Genomic DNA, 23,453 nt, shown 5'->3' with positions numbered 1-23,453 from the left:
ATGAAAAAAATCAGAGATTTTATTTTTAAGCCATATCTCCCAACCCTAATATCTTTCCATGTTTATCGCCTAATGAGACTTTTGAGACAACGGCTCGCACATCGAGACGCTCTCCAACCCCCTAAAAACACCACACATCTCTCAGTGACAGATGTCTGTATCTAAGCTGATAAACACACTGCCTCAGTGCACCTCCAGCAGCACCCCACCTCCACTTTCATTATTTCAAACTTTTCATTCATTTCTTCCTCTCCTCCCCTTTCAGCCTCATTATTGCACCCCCACACCCATTTTCTCCCTAATTTACACCCTTTATCACCTCCGTAAATCTAATCTGCATTCATCATTACAGTTGGCCCAGAGTGACGTACAAAGGACAATCCCCCCTCTCTTTTTTGTCTTGCTGCTGTTGATGTCAGCCTGCACTGCCTGTCCAACGTCGTGCCCGTTTATACGCACGCATATGTAAATGAATCGGTGCATGAATGCACATTTAACTTCGCGCAGATTCATCAAGTGAAGACACTCGCTCCAAGGCGCTCTAATTGCCATCATCATAATCATCCATATCTCACTGAGGTTAGGATATAAGCTACACATGAAGGCACTACTTTCTCCTATTATTGTCAGACAAGTGAAGTGACATATTGCAGGTCAAATAGTCACGTCATAAAAGCATGTTTTAGCACTCGGAGAAACATCAGTTTTCGCTTGTAGCACATAAAATGACCATTTTATCTCCTTGCATCATAAATGGCAGACTGAAATGGAGCAATGCTAACAGGTACATGGGGGAAGATAAGTTAGTGTCACCCTGCAACTGATGTTCATCTACAGTAGACTGTTTGCAGAGACATTAGGGGAACAAATTATGGTGCTCAGCATTACAACTTCCTATCTCATATGCTGCGTAAAAAGCTCAGGCTATATTTAGTTTATGCATTTTTTTTTCTTCTTGTCTGACTATCGATAAAACCCCTCTGTCTGCTCCGCCTGAGTCCCAACGTCTGAGTAAATGTCAGGATTAGTCAGATGTTCCACTCAGAGAGAGCTCTTTCCTCTCATATGGGACGCTTAAATGCAGAAGCACAGGCTTCATCTTCACACATGCTACAGACTGTGAATTAAGAAACCTAAGAGGACATAATAATAATAATAACAACAACAACAATAATAATAATAACAATAATAATAATAATAATAACAGCAATAATAATAATAATAATAAACTTTTGTTCATCCAGCCATCTTGTTGGGTGCTCTCCACGGAAACACTACTGCACGAAAGCAAACACAAAGCTACACACAAAAGCACACACCCCTTCATTAAACTGTGTTAGCGTGAACACCTGCCCTCCCTTCCCCCGCTGAGCAAGCAAACACACAAAGACAGAGCTCATTTTTCCCCCCTATTTGTCACCATCAAATTCAGATGGCAGTTTGAAAACAAAGACTTAGGCATATATATATATATATATATATATATATATATATATATATATATATATATATATATATATATATATATATTTTACAAAGCTAACAACAAGAAACGTCTTTGCAGCCCAGTAAGACAAACAGTTTGCCTGACTGCTTTACGGTGCTGAATTTGGAAATTATAATCTTCTAGTCAACTTAACTGTGTTTAAGTTTCCAGACAAAAAACTAGTGGGGTTTGATAATTGTTGCTCTAAGTAACCATGCTAACTGCTATTAGCAACAAACACAATGGGCATGTAGCCGAGCATGTGTTTTTTATCTATTGGATTCATCCATGTGTCCACCGTAGCTAAAGCTAATTGATAGCATTGGCACCTTGCCACTTTTATTCTTGATAAACACATTTTTTGTAGTAAGGCTAAATAAGTTTTAAACAGTCCATATATAATTTAGGCAATTAGCCAAGTGATATAAACTACAGAAGATTGGCATGAGAGACATTTTTCTCACAAGGCCCAGTGCTCTGCACTGCACTGCCTGCGATTGTGTCAGATTTAAAGGTGAGATATTATGCTTCCTTGAACAGGTTAGGTTTACAGACTATACAAAACATGTTCGTTACATGTTATGCAGAAAATCATTCCTAGGTAGTGAGATTTTAGTCTGCTCAGTTCTGCCTATTTCCATCTCCTTTCAGAATGAGCTGTTTAATATTTACACTCGCATCTGAAAATGGCTGTAAACAAATGTGCAATGATATGACAGTTCATCTTTGAAAAGCAGACATGGCGCCTCCTGCACAACCAACAAGAATGCAACTGGTAGTTGGATGGCAAGTCAACAACAAAACACTTGTCTTTTCCTGCAGCCTTTCAGCATGCAGCGGTAAACCCAGCTGACCAGACGTGCTGGAGCTCAAATTGGGTTGCTAGGTAACCGGCTGGTTTCTGTGTGAGTTGCAGTGCCTCCTGATTTGTGACGTTTTTGAAACAACTCATGTTAACGTTAATTTATTGCTAAAAACTGTCTGGTTGGAATTTTTTAAGCGCTTGGGCTGTTTTTAGAAGAAGTAGTACAGACCCAAATGGAAGTACAAAAATGTGCAAATGTGAATTTGCATAATACATCCCCTTTAAGGAGTTCAGGTGACGCATGACTCATGAGGTACAATGATGGGTTAAAACTCCTGCTCCAGGAGTGAACTGGAGAAAAAGTAGAGCAGGTTTGGTTGTATGCCAGCAATTGTTCATCAGATCAGTGGAGTCAAGAGGGGTTTTTACAGTAAGCCAGTACAGAAATATCTTAATTCCAGACAAAATTTCATACATGATACTATTTTTTTCAAGCAATTAAGTGGCACAATAACTCTTTTTAATAAAATCTTTTTCCTTGACTTCATAGAATGAAGTAACTCACTATAAGAGAAGGTTGTACTGTTCACACAGCTTATTCAATGAAGTACATGTAAAAGTTTCTTACTGCAGGTGTCACCACTTTTTAGGCCTTAGGAAGCCAAAATAAGCTGTAGTATTGGTTCCATTCAAATTTGAAGCTATAATTTCTTCGTGTTAATTTAACTCTGCTTGCAAAATGGGAACAAATACACACTTTTGCCACCACTGGCATAATCCTTTTTTATCCATGGACCCTAATTCTTATTCTTAACCCTGTGCTGATCAGTAATAAGCCATTCCAACCCTTTTGAGTTAAAAACAAACAAACTGCTTTTGCAGGAACACCAGTGGAAACAGGCTAGGAAGTGGAGGTTCAAAATACATTTTTTTAAAAAGTAAATATTTTCTCATTTACATTTTCTATAAATTATGCTTGATATGACTGTCAATAATACAAAATTTCTCAATCTAAAAGTACTTCAATTAACTGTTTGTCAAAGGATAGAAAGAATGGTGATGGTGTTCAGTATAAAGCAGAAGCTAAGGGAAAAACTGCAACAAACTAAAAACAATTATCAGTTGTACTAAGGTTGTGCTAAACACGAAGTAATATGCATCTTCTAGTCTTAAACACACACAAAAAAAACAAAAACAGAACCTGAAGACGAAAAAAGAGCCAGTGGAAGCTGCTAAGCTTTTTATATATTCACTTTTTGTAACATTTAGAATGATAAAAATTAAAACAGCAGCATCTTTCCAGTATATTTCTCCAAAAAAGGATACTAATGAACTCCAGCTGAATCTTTAGACATACTGATCAAAGAGAATAAACAATGATCATTTGATTTATGCTGTATTTGTTTCTTACTGTTTTTACTTTTTTTAAATCACAGAGTGAGAAACACATTTTTAACTCCTGACAACAATTATTCTACACATGAATCCCTCTAACTGATGTGCATTGGTTCTTAATATTTGTCATGACCTTCTATTTTACCTTATTTTTTTTAAACAAAGGTAATGGGCACAATTATCCTCCATGGCAGAGATTGAAGTTAGTTTTTGCAAACACAAATATGTTGTTTCAACAAGGCCCAGGTTGCTTTAGATACCTTTTCTCCTGTAAGAAATAAAATTGCCATTTGAAAATGCCTTTTTGTATCTACAAAGGCAATCTTTGTCTAATATTAAAATTTGTTTGAGAATCTGAAACCTTTACTTGTAACAAAACAGTAAAAACAGAAGAAAAGTCAAAGGTCGTAAGGTCTGGTTAGGAGTTAATTTTGTAAATCTTTATGCCAAGCTGAGTTAGCCTGTGTTTCACTGCAGGTTAATTTCGAAACAAACCCAGTTAACAAGCTTTTGTCCTAAAATCACACTTTTCATTTGTTACAACAAAAATGTTATCAATTTCTCATAAAACCCTGAAATATGTTCTGTTTATAATCCCATGTAAAATGCTAAATTTGTCTTTGTTTACTTTGTAAAATGTTCCTACAAAGGTTAATGGATTGTAAAAATCGCTCCGATTCATTTTCAGTTACGTTAATTAAGCAAAAACATCTCAGGTCCACTATCCGGCGGTGAACCACTCTGTTTGGTAAAACACCTTGACTTCATGTGGCACACTGAGGATGTTACTGTCTCCACACAAATGGGCTAAGACAGGAACGAATCAGCAACACGAGACAGGGAGAGATGCCCAGGTCGGACAGAATGAGTACAGCTAAAGAGAAAAATATCTCTTCCAAATCTCCACACGCTGAGAGAAATTTGGTTTATTGCCTATGCCTGCTTTTTTATTTTTTTTTATTTTAACAGCTCCACTACTCTCGCTGCCTTCAGCTGCTTTTCCTCTTCTCACTTAGAGCCATACTCTCTCACCTGAAATTAAACACAAGGCCAGGTGCCACTCTGATGCGTCCATCTGCTGCCTGGCGTCTATCTCTTCCTTTCTTTTTCCACGTCTTTCTTCTTTTTCATTGTTAGATGAGACAAAGGAGCCGTAAGAGTGACTCTTTCTACCCAGAAAGAGAGAGGAAAAAGGCAGCACTGAAAGTTAATGACATCTTTCAGCTTTCTCTCCTTTCAGGTGTGCTTTCATTTAGGATTTCCTTCTCTCACTCCTATAATTGCTATCATGTTATTCCTTTTGTATCACCCCGGCCATGAGATGCCAAAGTTAATTATTCTCTGGCAGCGCAGGTGCAATTACATGACAATTACACCACAGCTGGTGGCAGGGGTGGAAGCAGATCTTGTCCTTGTGGGCGTGTTTAGAGCTAATAAGATGGTTTTCTGTCTTTTTTTTTTTTCTCCTCCCCATCTTTGGCGAGTCAGAGCTCGAAACGAGGGCAGGGACGGATTGGCAGAACACAGGAGGGTTTAGCTTGTTCCACATGGCTTAGAGGTAAGAGGTTATGAGGAGGAGAGCTGCTGGAGTAGGAGCAGACGGGGGGAAGAGGGCTTTATCACAGGCGCTGGGCCCTGCTGATCCTGTATGAGAGGTCAGGAAGGGTTACCCTACTGTCACGCTAACAATGGGATTTCTTTTATCGCTGTCCTAATAGCGTCCGCTCTTTAAAACTGTCTCTACATTCCCCAGCTGCTTTACGCCTGCAATTACAACAAAAGTCCAGTCCTGACACCTGACTGGAAATGAAAAATAAATAAATTCACCAGTAATGTTTTTAGGTTCAAATATTGTCCCTAGTCCTTCTATGGAAAAGACACAAAAATATCAATTCTTTAAAGCAGGGGTGTCGAAAGTGTGGCCCTCTTGATGACTTTATTTGGCCACCAATCACAATTCTGCAAAGGACCAAATCTAGTCAAATGAAAATGTTAAAATGTTAGAGAAAAAGCTGGTCAGTAAATCAATAACAATATATATCGTGATAGACATGTGATCAAAATCAACAGATAATACGTCTGGTAGAATATTCAATATATGGAATATTCATTAAACTCCAATCCAGAACAGTGCAGCATTCTGGGAGATGTAGGCAGAGGAAAGGCTTTAGCTGCTCAACCTCTGACGACCAGCTAAGCAAAGTGAGTAGCTTCAACTAACTCACTCACTCTGGTTACCTAGCAACTCACTTACTTTTTGGTTACCTAGCAACAACTTGTTGAGTCACTGGCTCAACAAGCAGCAGTTTAAGGTTTTGCTGTTTAAAAATAATATCAACAGCATGGAGTGAAAACTGTGAATAAAAGAGGAAAGGTCATGCCACCAGTTTGGTAGTATTTCAGTTATTTAAAAAAATTTAAATTAAAAAATAATTATCAATATCGATTGAAATTAAATGCTTATATTGTGATACATTTTTCAGCCATATTGTTGAGGACTAGTGAGTGGCTCAACAAAAATTATTTCTCATTTATTAACCAAGTTTCTGGGTTGATCTCATTTTTGTTGTAAACAGAATCACAAACATCCAACATCTTTAATAAAAGAGACTCCGCTAGATTAATCCAGAGAGAGCAACTTCCTGTTCTTGTTGCTGAGCTTAGACTAAAAAACAAAAACAATCCACCCAAAAAACTGTGCATGCTTGTCTTATATTAATTAATGTTTTGCATCTACAGTCACTTATGGATGGGTTTTTCCCAAAAGTCTGACAATTTTGTTAATTCCAGTATATTATAAGTTGATAAAATAAAAAAAAAAGTGCCTTCAGCTTCATAATTTTGGCCCTCAAGACAAAACGTTTGGACACCCCTGCTGTAGAGGGCTAAAAAAACCCATAAATTTTCTAATGTAAAAATAAAATTAAAGACGTTCGTTTATAAAACAATATATATAAACAGTAAGTAAAGCAAGGATCCAAACCACACATTGAGATTGTAGTTATATTTCTAGGAAAATGCATAATCCTCCTTTTTTCAGAACCTGTATTAGAGAATCTGTAATCAGTGTGGAATAATCCAGTCCAGATTTGACTGGTCTTTACTGCAGCAGTTTTTGATATACGCAAAAAAAGGCTCTCGGCCCAGGGCGACACATCCAAGGGAAGGCAGTGGCAGAACTAGAGAAAAAAATAAACATATTATCCTCCTGTGATCAAGATGAGTTGCTTATTTTAAGGTTTTGTCTTTTTTTTTTTTTTTTTTTGTGGATATGCAGCATTAAATTAAAGGGCCTCTTTGAATGACTTTTGAAAAAACATCCTTAAATGCACGGATTATTTTTTAAGCTTAAGATTGTGTGAAAAGCTCCATCTATATACCGGACAATATACCTGGACTGAACTATGTTGATTAAAGATTCTTTAAAAAAAAAAACTTGGTTTGATTCATTTATTTCTTTTTGTTTTCAAATGTCTGAATAAAATATTTGATATCAAACTAGGCTGCAGGAGAGCAACATTTATCCAAGAGGCACCACTTAGTATGTAATCTTCATCAAATACTATGCTGTCAAGTATTAAAATTTTTTCCTTTTTTTGTTTTTACAAATTTAATAATGGTTAGTTGTCTTTTTTTCTTTCAACCTAAATAAACAGAGTTGTGAATCTGGTTGCTTTGTAGTGTCAGGGGTAGAATTGCTCAACAACAGGGGGTAAAAATGACATTCCCTCTGATGCATGATGGTTTTGTTAAGGCAACAGATTAAAAAGGCAAAACCAATTATAGAGAGACAGAGGAGATAAAACAAATGGAGAAAAAGGAAAACAACAGCTACAAATAAAACAAAATAACATAGGAAATGTTCCGATAATTATAAAAGAAAAAAGTAAGACAAATAGAGAAGAGATACACACATGCACAGATTGATTAAATACAAAATTGAGATACAAAATTAAAATGATCAGTTCTCTGATTTCACTCTTTACAGGTATGTCTTTGAGTAAAATGAAAATTGTTATTTTATTCTATAAACTACTGACAACATGTCTCCCAAATTCTAAACAAAAAATGTAGTATTTATTTGCAAAAAATGAGAAATGATCAAAATAACGAAAAAGATTTTTAATGTTTTTATTTTTTCCTACCCCACAGGGAATGCTGCCTTGGATGGTGAACCACATCACCCATAATAACAACCGACACTACTGATTGTATATCACTAATAAAGGGTATTTAATGCACTTTTTCAACTATTTTGAACTCCATTTTCTTAAATTAAAGAGGAAACGTATGCCTCTTTCCCACTGCATCATGCATCACAGCGCGTCATATAATTTAAAATAACTAGGCATAATCTAGTGCATACGGAGGTGTTAGACTTGGGTTTGATTTTTGCCCTTCAGAACTTTCTGCATGTATTCCTCCTTTCGTTCTGCCTATTTTCTAAATACGGTGGGTAAAAGCCTGTACACTTTCTAAAGTCCAGGTGTGTTTGGCAGCTAACACAGAGGAAAACAAGTTCTATGTCTTTCGCTTTGCGTGCATCTGTCTCCACCTAGCCAGCTTTTTTTTTTATCATCAGTCACTTACAAATGGGAACTTTTAGCAGGATTTAGTCAATGCTGTTTCCTTCTTTTCTGATGGCCTTCACACTGATGTGAAAGGTTGTGAGGGCAATAAAACCAGCGTGCTTTGATAGAGTTGGCTTACGGATATTACCAGTCTGTGATTACAGACACTTAGGTAATTTTATCGGGCTATAAAACAAAAACCGATATTGGTCATGGAGCGAGGAAGTTTTGCTGTAAACATGGTCCTACTGCTGTTTTAACGATGCTCCCTGAAGTAACCCCATAAAACAGCAGGTGTATATACCGAGAAAACAATAGTGCTACTCAGCAAGAACGGCGGCAGAATTAAAGTGGTGCAGAAAATACACTCCTTAAACACAATCGTTACCATAGATACGAAAATTGACTCTCTCAGTGTGTTGCATGGACACATCAGCGAGTCAGCCATGTTGGAAGGGGGACACAACGGCTAAGGCAGCCTTTTAAATCAACAGGGGAGCTCTGGTTTTAACAGGATTAGACGAAGTTTGTGGTTTTACACCACAGAGACACCGATCAAATTATCAGATTTTCTTTTGAAGGACTTTAAAAACTGACGATCAAATTCAAATAATCAAATGTCACAAAGATGAGCTGTAGAAGCTGAAATGTGCCACATATTCACAAAAAACATCACCAACCTTTCCTCTGAAGTTTTCCGAAAATCGAAACAAAGAGCAGGAAGGAACATCATGTGTCCTGATTCCTCAACAGGCAAAAGAGTGGAAATTTTCAATCTTACATTGAATAAACAGTAGCCTGCTGATTTTGATCTAATTTGTAATTTGAAAAGCAAATTTTTAATGAAGGGATTTATTGACTATAGAAACAAACCAAATCAATTTTAAAAAATTTACTTGTGTTATTTAAATAATTCAAAAATATTCCAATACAAGATGGAGCCGTGTAATTTACCACATCATAGAGCATTGATTAGTTTTTTTCTCGTTGAATTACATACTTACTTTTACAGATTTACTTTTACTTTTCAAATTCAGAAATTTACATACAATTCTCCAGTATTTGATAGCAATCCCTTTTGACTATATGATTTGCGTCAAACTATTTGGGTTTCCATAGTTACCTGTTTGAATTTTGTCCCATTCGACTGAGATCAGGGATTTGTGGTGGTCACAACAAATTGACATTCTTTTGTCCTTGAGTCACTTTGTAGCTAACTTGGTAATTTGGTTAGTTTCACTGTCCATTTGGAAGAGCCATGCGTTTCCCAAGCTTTAACTTCCTGAATGAGATCTTGACATTTTGCGTCAATATTTCCACAAAGAGTTCTTCCCTCCTGATGCTATCCGTTTCCTGCAGAAAAGCACCCACACACAACATGATGCTGCCACCTTCGTACTTCACAGTTACAATGTTTTTCTCAGGCTCAATGGTGTTTGGCCATAATGGTCATTATTGTCCGATTTCAGTTTCATCAAACAACAGCACATGTCTCAAAACGTTAAGGTCTTTTCCCCTGTGTGCATTAGCAAACTGTAATCTGCCTTGTTATGCTGCTTGTGGAGTAATAGCTACTTCCTCTCTGAGTGGTTTTTCAATCCATGCTGTTGCAAGACTTGTTTCATTCTGGATAAAAACGCTTTCTTACCAGTTTGGACACCAAAACACATTCATCTCTGGGACACAGAACCTCTCTTTTTCATGAACAGTATGAAAGCTGGCATATGTAAGCAGTGCGTTTGAGGGACTGCCTTAAATACATCCACAGGTGTGCCTCCGATTATGTCAAATGTTGTTAATTGACATATCAGAAGCTTACAAAGCCATGGTTTTATCATCTGGGCGTTCCCAACCTGTTTAGAGCCATAATAATGACATAATTGTCTTTTATTTGGTAGACTCAGTTCGATTGTAGGGCCAAAATTGCAACATGTGTCACATTTTCAGCTGGTGCGGTTCACTTTCACACTGCACTGTATCAAAAAACCCAATAATTGAAAAAAACAGTTCCCCCTCTCGCCTGTGGTGGCGCTGCACCAAGAACTACTAAAGGAAACAACACAAAACCTCTGAAGAAGACACTGAGCCCAGCTTCCTTTTTCACAAAATGTAAACAAAAATGAAGTAACGTCAGATTTTAGGGGTTGTAGGACTTATCTTTTGGTTTTGGTTAAAAAACAAAAAAACAAACACAAGCCATTTCTCCTGCTTGTGCCAGATTAGGATGTTGCATTTATCCTGCTTTTGGAACATGCATTCAAACCGCACTACAGTACCAAGACCCAGGCTTGTAGACAGACAAGAGTTTGCTTTTTGGTCCCCATTAGAGTACAATTACGCTTTCACATCTCCCCAAACGAACCGGACTTTCTAAAAACAAACAAACTAGAGTTTGATTAAATCCGGCTAAATGGAGATCGTGTGAATGCACCTTAGCAAACAGAAAAAAAATTGTAATCCTAATTGACCTAAAACAATACATTTTTAGTCTGATTTCATGCCAATGATATAAGTGTATCCAACTAATTATTATCTACCATTATATGAGAAATAATGGCAGCATTTATTTTACAACAACTTGTTTAAGATATTTTGATATTTTTATTTTAACATAAATTATGTGATACTAAAAGTAATCTCTAGCTGCAACCCTAAATTGCACATCCTCTTCTCTCTTCCCTCAAAAGCTACAGTCTTGTCTTCACCTGACATTCCAGAGTGGAAAAAAAAAAAGACGTGAATGATGTAGATTTGAACAAAAATAACCAAAAGGAAATGGGGGTGATGCCTTGTTAGTAAAAGAGGAAGCACAGCACAGCAGCAAACTCTGGGAGCGCACACTCTGTCTTAGTAATTCCTTGCCTTGTCGCTTTGTCTCTCATATAGGCGGTTATTATAGAGACGCGGCTGTCGTGTCATATTTAGCTCTGGAAATGTCATTTGGCAGCACACCTGCTGCCTGGCTATGCTAATAAAGCTAGGTTTAACTTTGATTAGAATCCAGAGAGAAGAAGTGGGGGCAGAAGAGAAGAGGAACGTCAACGAGATTAAGAGCTGAAAGAGTCACTCCAGCGGTGAGCCTCATGCAGACATCTCTCTCGACCCGTGACATGTCAGTGCGATGACTCATGCCTTAGCTGGATAGATATGTCTGGATGCATCACATATGAAACATAAGAGGGAGAGCAGCCCCTGACCTTTCCTGGAACATATCGGCTAAAGGGTGAAGTCAAGCCCACATGTCAAACTTGGTTTAAATTCCTTGCGTCCACACGCGTCTGTGTTTGTGTGTTCTGATAGCCCGACCTAACAGTTAGCCCGCCTGAAAAAGACAACGACACACTTACCCCTGGTAGGGTCTTCTGCTCGTGCAATGCATTCTGGGCTTTGAGGGCTGATTCTCGTGCACAGTACGTGAGGAAGGCACATCCTGGAGAGAGAGAGAGGCAGGAGGTGGAGAATCACATGTATGCTATGATTGAATTCAAATCAGTTGAGTTTACAAGGCTGAAACAAAAATCATCTCAAGGCACTTCAAGGCGATCAGTGAGGACTTAAAGTTTTATCACGATATTTTGTGGTACAATTGTGATAACAATAAAAGTGACAAAAATGGCGTTTTAATTTAAGTAACTGTACGGCGGTGAGGGCATGTCACAGCATGCATAGCTCCACAAATACAAATGCTGCTCTTGAAAAACATTCCCATTTGTAATATGCTTCTTTAGGACACCAGTCAAATAAATAAGTTTGATTTATGTATATCATAAAGCTGCACCTAGTAATTGCATTTAATCATATTTTCAAATTGATTGACATCTATTGATGAGAAAGAAAATGGCAGAGAAGCCACAAAGTTAAAGTTATCAATAGCTATGTCCAAGAAAGAGTCAGGTCTAAACATTGTAGAGCTGACCCAGAAGAACTTTCTAGAGAAAAGAAACGATTGCTCTCTGTGGCTTTGTCCTGGAAAGCTAAACACAAAAGTGATGTGGCTGGTCTCCTTTCTATGGGAAAGACCAGGGGTACTTTCTATGAGAAAGAAAAAGAAATATTACACAGACTTAATTGTGCCAATAGCTCTGCCAGTGGATTCATCCAGGAAAGAACGACACACAGCCACAAACAAAAAATCTTATCGAGCATTTTTGGTCCAGTTTCTAGTGCAAATATCTTAGTGTTCTTGAAATAAAATTAACTTTCACGTAATTTTTCAGCAAGATGTTTGGGTTTGTTTTAAGTAAGTAATTCCTTAATATTGATACTGACAGATTATTTCACTTGTAAGACATTTTTCCTGTCGTAGGTTTTTAAGTTACTTTTGTCTTATTTTAAGTGTACAATGATATTTGCAGTAGAAGATAGACTAAATATAATAGTGAGATTTTGTGTTTTTGCAGTGCACCTAAGCAGAGAAGCACTGATCCATGAATACTTTCTATTGACAAAAAAAACAACTTTAAAGACTTAATAGTAGCTGTAGCTTCTTCAATGTCTTTGTGCATAAAAGTGCATAAAAGATACAGCTAAAGACTAAACTAAGAGGTACTTTTAGTATAAATGGTACAGCTCATTCAAATGCTCTGTCCAACAAAGAAACATCAAACACAGAGTATTTTCCATGGGGAAATGAAACAAAGAAAGTTCATACACTGAAAGATTTAGCATTTTTTATGCCCAGTATGTTGTTCTATAAAAGAATGTTGACTGAAAACATAAAGACAAACAGCTCTTAGTTTTTAAAGCCATGTGAGATGCCTGATCATAAAGTCTGGAGATACAAGTGTGAGCTTTTAATATCACTCCGCTCCAGCACGATGTATGCAGTCCCACATAATAGAGAAAGGCTTTCATTAACCTTTAAAGCTCCCTCACATCATGAATATGTAAATATATGCAGAATAGGTGTTATAGGTGTTGGAAGGCTGATACCACCTGGCCCATACGTCTCCCAAACGACTGATGCTTTTTGTGTTGTTGGTTGTTTTTTTTTTCCTTTTTTAATTGAAGAGCCTTTTTGTTTTCCCTCCATCTGATTTGCATTAGAAATGACAGTAAGGATCATTGTTCATCTTAGATCGCTTCCCCGGCCTCTGTCCATCTGTCAAATGAGATTTGTTGATTTTTCTTGCAAAATATGAACAGCCAGCTCACCATGGGATGAACTGGTGCTTTCAGATTGTCTGAGTGTTCAACTTTTACAAAAGATTTTGAATTAATTCAGCTGGTCCACGGTGTGAAGGATGTTGTCGGTGAGCAGCAGTTAATAAGGAGAAATGTTTGTGTTTAGAGGTAAAATGTAACATCGCACGCTAAAAGTAAACTCTGTGATTAAGCCCTGAGGCAAAAGAAAACTCCTTATCTAATAGTCCCCTTTTTGGCTTTAACATTTTTATTCAGCTGTGTCATTTTCAGCATTAAATCTGGACATGACAAACGGACGAAGCCTTTATGTGCCTTTGATGCTAGAGTTAGTGTTATGCTTCTTGTTCTCAGTCACGAAGCCAAATTAATATTCCTCTTGATGAGCATCATCATAAAAAGGACTCCTGCACAATTTCAAACATGGTCTTGCCTTCATTTATTGATCAATTCCACACAATACCTTTTCTCTGACCTCAAAGAGATGAGTCATCTTTAATGAAACATGTTTTTTTTTCTTCCCCAGAATAAGACTTCCCAACAGAGTCTGCAACCAATTTAGGGGTCAAAATAACACCATAGATCCTCCTTAGATCAATGATGCATTGTGTCTTTGGTGAGACAGTCATTTAACGTAAATCATATTTAGCGGAACCCATTTGCAAATTAAAATAATAGCTGCAGACAATTTTGCAACCTTACACTTTGTTCTCAGAGGCGTTTACCTTTGTGCATCCCCGTGTACTTGTCCTTTATCACCGTTAACTCGTAGATCTTCCCAAACTGTTCGAAGATGGGCTTCAGGTCCTTCTCCTCCAGGTTTCGGGGTATCTGCCCGATGAAGAGCTTGATTGCGTCAGGCTCCTTCATTGAGAAGTCTAAAGAGGAACAAAACACACACACACACACATATTTATAACAGAAACATAGAGTGGAGGCGTTCAGGAGCCTGGAGGCTTAAATTCACACTGCACAGGAGGTGCAAACAGGAGGCCGGGGATGGAGGTGCAGATGGGAGCGTTCAGTTGAAATGGCTGGCTGAAACGATGGTTTGTACTTTCTCTGTGAAATGTACATCATGATCCTAATAATGTGGATTCTGGCAAGCACGAAATTCACCAACAAAGTTGCATCATGTTAAAACAAATGTAAAAATCAGTTACTACAGCTTCCTAATCAGAAAAGAAAGGCTTTGATGCATCGTATTTTGGATGCTCTGCGTTCACATTCAGAATGCAAATTATATATTTAGGCCTGTTGACTGACTCCTGATATATAGCTTTTGCTAAAGCTAACAGAAAAGTCCACACTCCACAATGAGTGGAGCTGGAAAATGCAGATTAATCGTGACATTCCCATATTCAAAATAGCACAAAATGTTGCAAGACAGTGATCAGCAAATAGCACACACACGAAACGCAACAACCTTACAATGCCAAACATATCACATTTGATATTTGAGGCCTACTCTACCTTCTTAACAAAGTTATTACATTTTGGTAAAGACAATAAAATGGCTGCAAAAGCCTATTGTAATAATTATAAAACAAAATGTAAACATTTAAAGATTTTAAACTCTCTTGTCATGTCTGATGCAATTATTTATCTGCTAAAGTATTTTCCTCAAAAATCTGCTGCGTCAAGTAAATATGTTTTTTAATTAGTAAACGCGAGTATCAATCAATGTTGCGTTGCATAATAAACGTTTTAGGCTATCTAACGATTAAACGAGCGCAAAAGCCTGATGTACTGAATACGACACAAACAAATCTAGAAAACAAGGCAACCAAAAACGGTTTCTGTTGAATAACGAAATACATTCAATACTTTTTTTAATCTGAATTTTCTGATAATTGTTTATATTATCAAGCTTTAAACTGACACCAGAGGTATCATTTTTGATACGATTATCTTCTAGACAGAAAAAAGTTAGCACTTTCTTGAAGATCTGCATTCAAAACACATTTTTGGTTCTACAAATTAAATAACTGGAAGGTCTACTTCATCAGGTATCTGACAAAAAATAATTTACAAAATCCTATTTGGTGTAATTGTGTTGTCTTGCAAAGGCACCCAATAAACTCTTCTCATTTCATCAAAATTTAAAACAGTATATAAACATATGAAATCACAGAAATAAAAAAGAACAAGCATATACCATTGTGCATAAAACAGAAGTAAAATAAAGCAAAAAAATATAGACAAATATAGTAAACTGCATGTAAACAACAACAAAACTGCCAATATTGAACATCAGTACCACAGCTGCATGTTTTTCAGTCTAGGATGATCACATCAGAGGGATTTTAAAACCTACAACAAAAGCTAATTTTATACACATAGTCATAAAGTTTGCTTCTGGGAGAACTGCAAGCTATTTCTCAATTTAAAATAAAACTTCAAAAGCAAAAAAAAGCCACAGTTTAACAATATGCTTTGAATAAAAACGCACAAAAAAAAAAAAAAACAATCCGTAAAAAATATATGCTTTTCCCTTTTAGGGGATTTTTTTTTTTTTTTTTTTTGTATAATAGCACATCCGCTCTTTTCCCTGCAATATAACCATATTTTTATACGATCTTTCCATTACTGTAGCCTGATCCAAATCCTTCCTGTGGATTTGTGGCAGATTTGAGCTCAACATGACAGCGTGTCAGTCAGCACAGCTGGAGAGCTCTTTGTCAAGACATCGGTGACAACAACAATGACCTGGACGCAATTTCACGCATTTGAGCATAAAAACACTCATTAAAAAAAAAACACACACACACACACACACACGCAAAACAAAGAGTTGAGAGAATAATACCTGTGGTGCTGGTCGTGGCGTTTAAAAAAAAAATCGGAGTGACCTGCTTTGACGTGTCTTCTTCCTTCCTGTTGTTTGGTTATTATTATGTCTCAGTTCATCTGTCCGCCTCTGAATCCTGTAACAAGTTAGGCCCGCACGCCCCCTAAAACAACACAACTAACATCCAGCCGAGGTCCTTCATTCGGCATGAGCGAATTTTACGAGATCTTGGTTTTTTTCCACTACTGTTTTTCACACAGATGCCCTGGATTTCTCTTTTCTTGAATAGGAAAAAAATAAAAATAAAATAAAAAAATAAAACAAATCTCTTACTGGCGTGGCTAAAAAGAGGGTCTTGTGACAGATGAGTCTTTAGACTTCCCTAAATTCAGCGGACCGTAGGGAATTGGCAGTCTGGCTGTCCTCTCCTCTTCCCTGTGTGTCTGTACTCCTTTGACGTCGTAAGCCGGTGTCTCCCTCCCTGTCCATCTCAGCTCCATCCCTCCCCCTGGCTGCTTGAGCCGTGATGTCTGCCGCCAGGGGCCGTCGCTAAATTACCGGCGCCGTGGAGGAAAGTATGCGCTACAAAAACAGGGACGCTCCTGCTCACAATGTGTTTGCGCGTACTAATCTACACTTACATGCTTCCTTTTGCATATATATATATATATAGTCTGTTGAGTAAATATATTATAAAATATATATATATATATATTTTTTTTTAAGTGGAAATTAGCAATGACTACTGAGATTGTTTTTTAAAAAGTCACAAAACGTTACCATGGGATTTAAGTGTGGCGGATGTTCATGGAGGAGCTTTAAATATTAAACATGATTTTCAGTTGAGGTGGATTTTAATGCGCTCCATTTAGTCCGCTAATACACTTGTGTTTATAGACAGAAATACAATTTTGTACAATTTTATTAGTTAAAATTGAAGGAGCAAAGAGAGAGACAAGGGAAATTTTTATAATTGTTTCCGTTTTTGCAAATTCCATGAAGTCTGACTAGCTTGTGTGGTCAGTTTTGTTTTCCTTACATATTTTTAAAAAGCCTTTAAAACTAAACAGAGGAATCTGTGTCCCTTCTGCATTTTTTTTTGTGCCATTGACAAACCTTTTGATGTCTCCTTCCTTTTCTATAGTAAAATTACATTTTATTTTACTATTTTATTTTAGTCCCCCAATTTTCACTGGTGTAAAGAAACACAATTGAAAAGATCTTTCAAATGTCTGCACAAGTAATGAAGAAAATGCTTTTGTAGGGTCAGATCCTAGAAATCAAATTATGAATCTCACCTTTTTTTCTCAACAGACTATAATTGTTGAAAGTTAACATTTAAAATGATTATGCACTGTGAGAAATTAAGATAAAATCGGCATTCGTAAAAATAAACATAAAAAAACAAGATGATGCAAAACATAATACTTGTACAACTGTCAATCTTTTAGAAAAATGTGTGTCCACCTGATCCAGTTGGAGCAATTTATTGACAATGACTAAAGACATGAAAATTACATTGAAGCAGAATGAGTTCCTGCAAATAGTCAAATAGTTGACATGATTTACAAGCTCTATAAAACTTTTTTTTTTAATCTAATTTGCATACATGGGATTAGAAAGAAATATAAAAAAAATCGATAGTCAGCAATAAACCTAGAATCTGATGTGGTGGGAAGAATAAATTAAGTAAAATCCTTTTTAAAAAAAATCATTTTGATGACATTTTGTCCATCCTAATCTTTGCACAGGTGGAGCTAAAGAAAATGAAGGTAAACAGAACTGGGTTACGCTGAGATTTTCCTAATTCACGCGTAAAATTGTGTTCCTGAGAAAGAAATAACATCTTTTAGGTTCAGGACACAACCTGGTGGAGACATTGTGTTCACAAAGGTAGCGTTTCTTTTCTGGGGTTTTTTTTCTTCCTGAAGGTTTTCCGTTTTTCCCTTAGCCTATAAAACGCAGTCGGTCCCTGACATCAAGCGCTTTCAAATCCGCCTTTTGTTCTCGCCGTGGAGCTGGCCGTGGTTCTGAAATGAATCCTCTCAACTCGTGTCACATCACCGGGGATGAAGGGAACGTTCTCTGAGAGGGGCGAGTGGTGGGGTGGGGGGTGGGGTGGGGCAAACAGCAGCAGCAGCAACAACAAACGTTATTTAAATGTTAAATGTTATTTGACGACACGCACAGAGACTCTCGGGGCTACACGCCCTCTCTGAGATTTGGGCAGCATGTAAACAATGAGCCCACATGACAGCGGGCTGCACACACCCCGGCACACATGCGCACACGCAGAGACTTCAAAGGAGTCACGATCTGGACGTGCGGGGCTCAAACCGCAAAAAAACACGACGGTGGTTTTATTAAACTGATTCTACGCGCACAAATCTCCCTCTTTTTTTTTTCATTCATTCCTTTATTTCCCGGCGCTATAGTTCCTCTTTAGCTCGCCTCGGAGGTTAAGAACCGCCATCTGCCATCAGTCACCAAATCCGGTCTAAGCCTGTGCCGCAGTTGTTGCCGAGACCCGATTCTTGCACAGTTGATCGGGTATTAATTGTTCATGCAAGTGCTTCGGAAACGTGATCTGTGTCATATATACGCGCAGCGGTCGGAGGTTTGAAACCAACACTGACATCTGGTGACGAGCTTTATAACCCACACGATGACGGCAGACGAGCTTTCATTATTAATATCCAGCGTACGAACAGTAAACAGATGTTGTGTGAGTGGATTTTGCTGTTTTGTGCGCTTTTAATAGCAGATGCACGGAGTCAGGGCTTATAAATGTAATGCGGAATACCTTAAACGCCCTAGCAGCAATAAAGGATTTACTAAAAGTAGTCCACGGATTAAATTAGGCTTTTTGTGGCTGCTTTTAAACTGCGTATTACCACAAACACTGGTCATAACTCATATATTACGATATTTCTCCCTTGATTTGCACATCAAGATAGATATTTTTTTTATTAAAAGCAGAGAAAAATGATACAAAAACATACCTAGATTGCATCATTACTCTTCATGTAACTAATAACACAATGACAATGAACTTTTTAATATTTAGTCACAACATGCTTTGATGGGTTTCAATGAGATTTGATGTGCCAGAGGTCCTAAAGTGCCACCGTCTTATGACTTTTGGATTCATTCCTGCTCCAACAAACCTGAAACAAAATCCCCAATGACCTTACTGGCCTGTTAGCAAGTTTTACAAAAACCTGATTATCAATCATTCCTTTGGTTCAGGTGTGTTGGAGCAGGCATGCATCCAAAAGATGCAGGACAGCGGCATTCAAGCCGCAGACCCTTGTCGTCGTTGTAAATAGGCCTTTTGGTTTCTTCCCTCAATAAAGCTTATTTTAAATGAAAATACTACAAGAAAATTACATAAAGATAAGAGTCTGTTCACTAAATCAATGGGGAAAAAACCCCACAAAAAAAATCTTGCAGTAGTTTTTACTGTGTAAAACTGGCACAGTTTTACATTCATGAGTCTTAGATCTATGACTTTGTTTTCCAAAAGTCAATACATTTCTCACCTAATTGTGATTGAAGACATCTTTTAAAATCAATGTCTTAGTCAGTAACAAATACGCAACTGCAAAGGAAAATGGAGGAAACTTAGAAAAAGCTAATTTCCCTTAGTGACAAATTTGAAACATTTTGCAGCAGGGAATTTCTTTATTTTATTTTATTTTTTTTTTGCTGATGATTTGGGGAAATTTGCTCACAAACAAAAGAACAACCTTGAATTTTTACGGAAGTTTGATTTTAATATGAACATACAGGATACATTAAATCAAAAAGTAAAAAAACGAAAAGAAAAAAAGGAAAGAAATATTTGCATCTTACGGACTGAACAAAGCATTCGATCTACAACATCTCCTTCTTTGTTAAGCACAATGTTAAAATGTTTCTTCCAGTTGATCAGCAGGTTTGGACACATCTCAGGAGGTATTTTGGACATTTTTTCTGTTCTTAGACTCTTTCAACTCTTCACGTTTACCAGATGCCGCTTGGCAACGCAAAGCTAAGCTGCTCCAGGATCCTAATGTGATTCTTTTTAAGTTTTCCCCTTAGTGCTGCATCTTGAGGTTTCCTCTGGCTGGTAGAGAAAATCTAGAGAAATCTTCTGATTGAAAGTTCTCCACCAATATTTAACAAGAAAAATTATTTGATAATGATGCGACCAGACTAATATGATTGCTGTACATACAATTTTAAAAAATAAACTTGAAAGGACGGATTTGTGGTGGACTTTCAGATCTTAATCTGCCTGAGGATCCATAAGTAAGTTTGTCATAGCAAGCAATAAATCAATTAATTGTATGATAAATTAACATGAGAGCAATAATTTCCATTATTTGTGTAGTTTGTTTGATCATTAAAGAGTTGTTACCCTTTCATAATATAGAAAAGCTGCCATTTGACAAATGCTGCAAACATTTGACACATGGTACAAAATAGTTTATTTGACAAAAGTCCTAACTGGCAGTTTTGCCCATTTTCCACATCTGAGCCTAAAGATGAATACATTTTGAAGGGCAATTTTGTCTACAGAGCCTATATAATACAGTTTATTTATTGTTTCCATTGTTTTGTTCATTTACTTTAGGTATTCAAAATGTCTTCCAGTTCCAACGTCAAATGTTCATTAGAAATTAACGTGCACTTGCAATATTATGCCTTTGTCATGACATTGGTTGAAAATGGTTTCAGAACAACAATATTATTGCTTATTGCAGTGACTTCTGAGACAAAATACCGTCGAGCAGAATTAGTTTTCACCATAAAACTTTGGGCCAGCCCTGGAAACACCAACCAAACTCGACACAAGAACAAAAACGAACTCAGGAAAACCTGGGAACACCCAACTCCAACTGATATTTTTGCCCAGCCTGTCTTTGATTGTTTAGATTTTTCCCGCTTTTGACACTTACTGTGGTTTCTGAAGGGTTGGAAACTCGGAGCTTGCTCAGCCTGCCGCGGCGCTCAGCATTCGTTACAGACCGTGAAGAGCCATCATCACCGGGAGCAGAGCAGGATTCAAAGAGGGCCTCACTTCCATCAGCTAACATGTGGCACAGCAGAGTTTTTTTTTTTTTCCCCCATCTTCTTCTTTTCCATCACATCAGACACATCAAAGTGGCTCTGGATCCCTGAGGATGAGAACAGGAGGGGGGAGGAGAGAATAGTGTTAAAATTCAAGGAAAGCAGGTCTATTCCAAAAAAAAAAACAACATTATCTCTCACTTTGTCGTGCAAAACCTGTGCTATACTTAAGCATCCTCCTGGTGAAAACAGATGTAAATTAATTGCTTCATTTCTTTCAGAGTCTGTGATGTAAAGGATCCCAGCAAGGATCTGCTGACACCTGAACACGTGCCTCCTCATCTACTGTTCCCAATTAGTTTTACGATTTCGTTTCTCACACATAACTCTCAAAAAACCCCGATGTTTCCCATTTACTTTTATTAGCATGTACCTTTTTTTTTTTAACCATCTCATCTGCTTCCGTTTTTTTTTTTCTTTCGTCATTATGTAGTTAAAGTAGTTCTGACTGCAGCTGATCTGTAAAACCCCAGCCTAATACAAGATCATTTTAATTATAAGAAATGCAAAGAAATGCAAAATAACATCCTCAGGAGTTCCAAGATAACGTAATGATTACATCATTACCGGTTTGAATTTAAAATAAATGACCTGTTAAACAATTAGGATTGATTTAGATCCTGGACCAAACCATTTTATAACCTGTTCCTGTTTCTGAATAATTGGCTCTACTGAAAAGGTAATTTTGGTCATTTTCTGGGCTAATTTAACACATATGTCCAGAAACCTCAACTTTTATGCAACTAATTACAGCCAAGCGAGAATAGCATGACAATTTGCTCCCTTCCTGGTGAGCAGAAAGTGATTTTTGTGGCCAAATTAAACGAGATCAATACACACACACACACTGAAGTATGCATTTATAGCTGAGCATTTGCTAAACTGCAAATCTAAAAATGTCGACTTAGTAGAAAATGCTTTTTTTCTCAAGTAAAGCAGCCAAACAGTGGAAAAAAAAAAGTTAAACCTCTTATTTTCTAAGTTGTTTACATCTATATTTTTAAGAGATTCTTATATTTTTATTTTCTTAAGTCCTTTTAAAGTTTTCCTTGCAATTTTTTTGACTAATTTTTTTGTCCATTTCTAATATCTTGAGTGGACGATGCATGGTTCTGGGATTAGAAAGCAAAGGTTTAAATGTACATATGTAAGAATTAGAATTAGATTAATAATCTACCATACAGCAAGTTTTCAAATAACTTTTATTTTAGGAATCATCTAATTAGCATTACAATGATTTTCTGCCTGTTAAACTGTTGTCTTTGTTTTAATGATAGACTTCTGGTAAAATAAAACATTCATTCAAAACTAGTTCTTGCTGTTTGTTCAAAGTAGAAAAAATACTGATCCATCTTAGTTTAAGAGTCTCGTTATTCCTTAAAAACATACGCAGTTATGACTGAACTGTAGCATTGTTCTACCTGGACTCTGAGGTTTTAGAGGCCCTAAACTGGACTAAAAATGTGTAAAAAATAAAAAATAATAAATTAATAAATAAATAAAAAAGCAGCTAAAGTTAAAAAAGTCTTCAGAAAAACCTGAAGGAATAATGATCAAGTTCACTTTAAAAGGTTGAAAGTAAAATTGATCATCCTGATGGCACAAAGTATATAGGGGACGTCTCAAGACATCTGCACAATTCTTAATGTACAGTTAATAAAATAATTATTACCTCCCCTTTGAAATTTGAATTTAGAAAAAAAATTTAGAGGAAGAAATAACATTTCTAAAGGAACTTTTTTTTTTTTTTTTTTAAATTAGCAGAAACACGGTGGTGGAAATATTATCCTATTGGGTAACAAAATGGAGGAAAAAATCTGACAAGATCAGACCTTTTTATTGAGGCATAGCACAAACTACTGCTTAACTCGGTGCTGTTGTTCAGAAAGCAGGCCAGGGTCATGAAAATAAATCGCAATGGTCTTAAATTTCAAACGAATCATCATTAAGCTAAACATTTCAAAGAGTTTGGAAAGAAAACTAGTGAGAGATCCCTCTAAAGACCCCAGAACAACTGCTAAGATAGTAGTGAATGATTAAGTCAAGTCAGGAAATAGTGTCAAAGATCATTAGAGCTCTGTGCAGGAACAGACTCTGCAGAGGTGACACCTCCAAGCCAGACTGAAATATGTTAAAAGACAGCTTGAA

At 36.9% G+C, this 23,453-nt stretch overlaps 1 protein-coding gene across 4 annotated transcripts in view; it reads right to left on the bottom strand.

Moving 5' to 3' along the window:
• celf3a (cugbp, Elav-like family member 3a) overlaps window positions 1–23,453 on the bottom strand; it is a 65,735-nt gene that overhangs the window by 26,226 nt on the left and 16,056 nt on the right. For 2 of the 4 annotated variants that reach the window (XM_028036083.1, XM_028036085.1), the window contains exons 1-3: window positions 16,209–16,666; window positions 14,125–14,277; window positions 11,605–11,687 (exon numbers count right to left, since the gene is read on the bottom strand). In XM_028036083.1, the coding sequence (XP_027891884.1) occupies window positions 11,605–11,687; window positions 14,125–14,269 (228 nt within the window). In that variant the 5' untranslated portion in view covers window positions 14,270–14,277; window positions 16,209–16,666. Of the gene's footprint in view, window positions 1–11,604; window positions 11,688–14,124; window positions 14,278–16,208; window positions 16,667–21,133; window positions 21,353–23,453 lie in introns of those variants that run through there. The other 2 variants (XM_028036084.1, XR_003597870.1) reach the window with 2 other exon arrangements.

The sequence above is a fragment of the Xiphophorus couchianus genome, chromosome 13, assembly GCF_001444195.1.
Source record: "Xiphophorus couchianus chromosome 13, X_couchianus-1.0, whole genome shotgun sequence".
NCBI lineage: Eukaryota > Metazoa > Chordata > Actinopteri > Cyprinodontiformes > Poeciliidae > Xiphophorus > Xiphophorus couchianus.
This window is presented reverse-complemented; position numbering and strand designations above follow the sequence as displayed.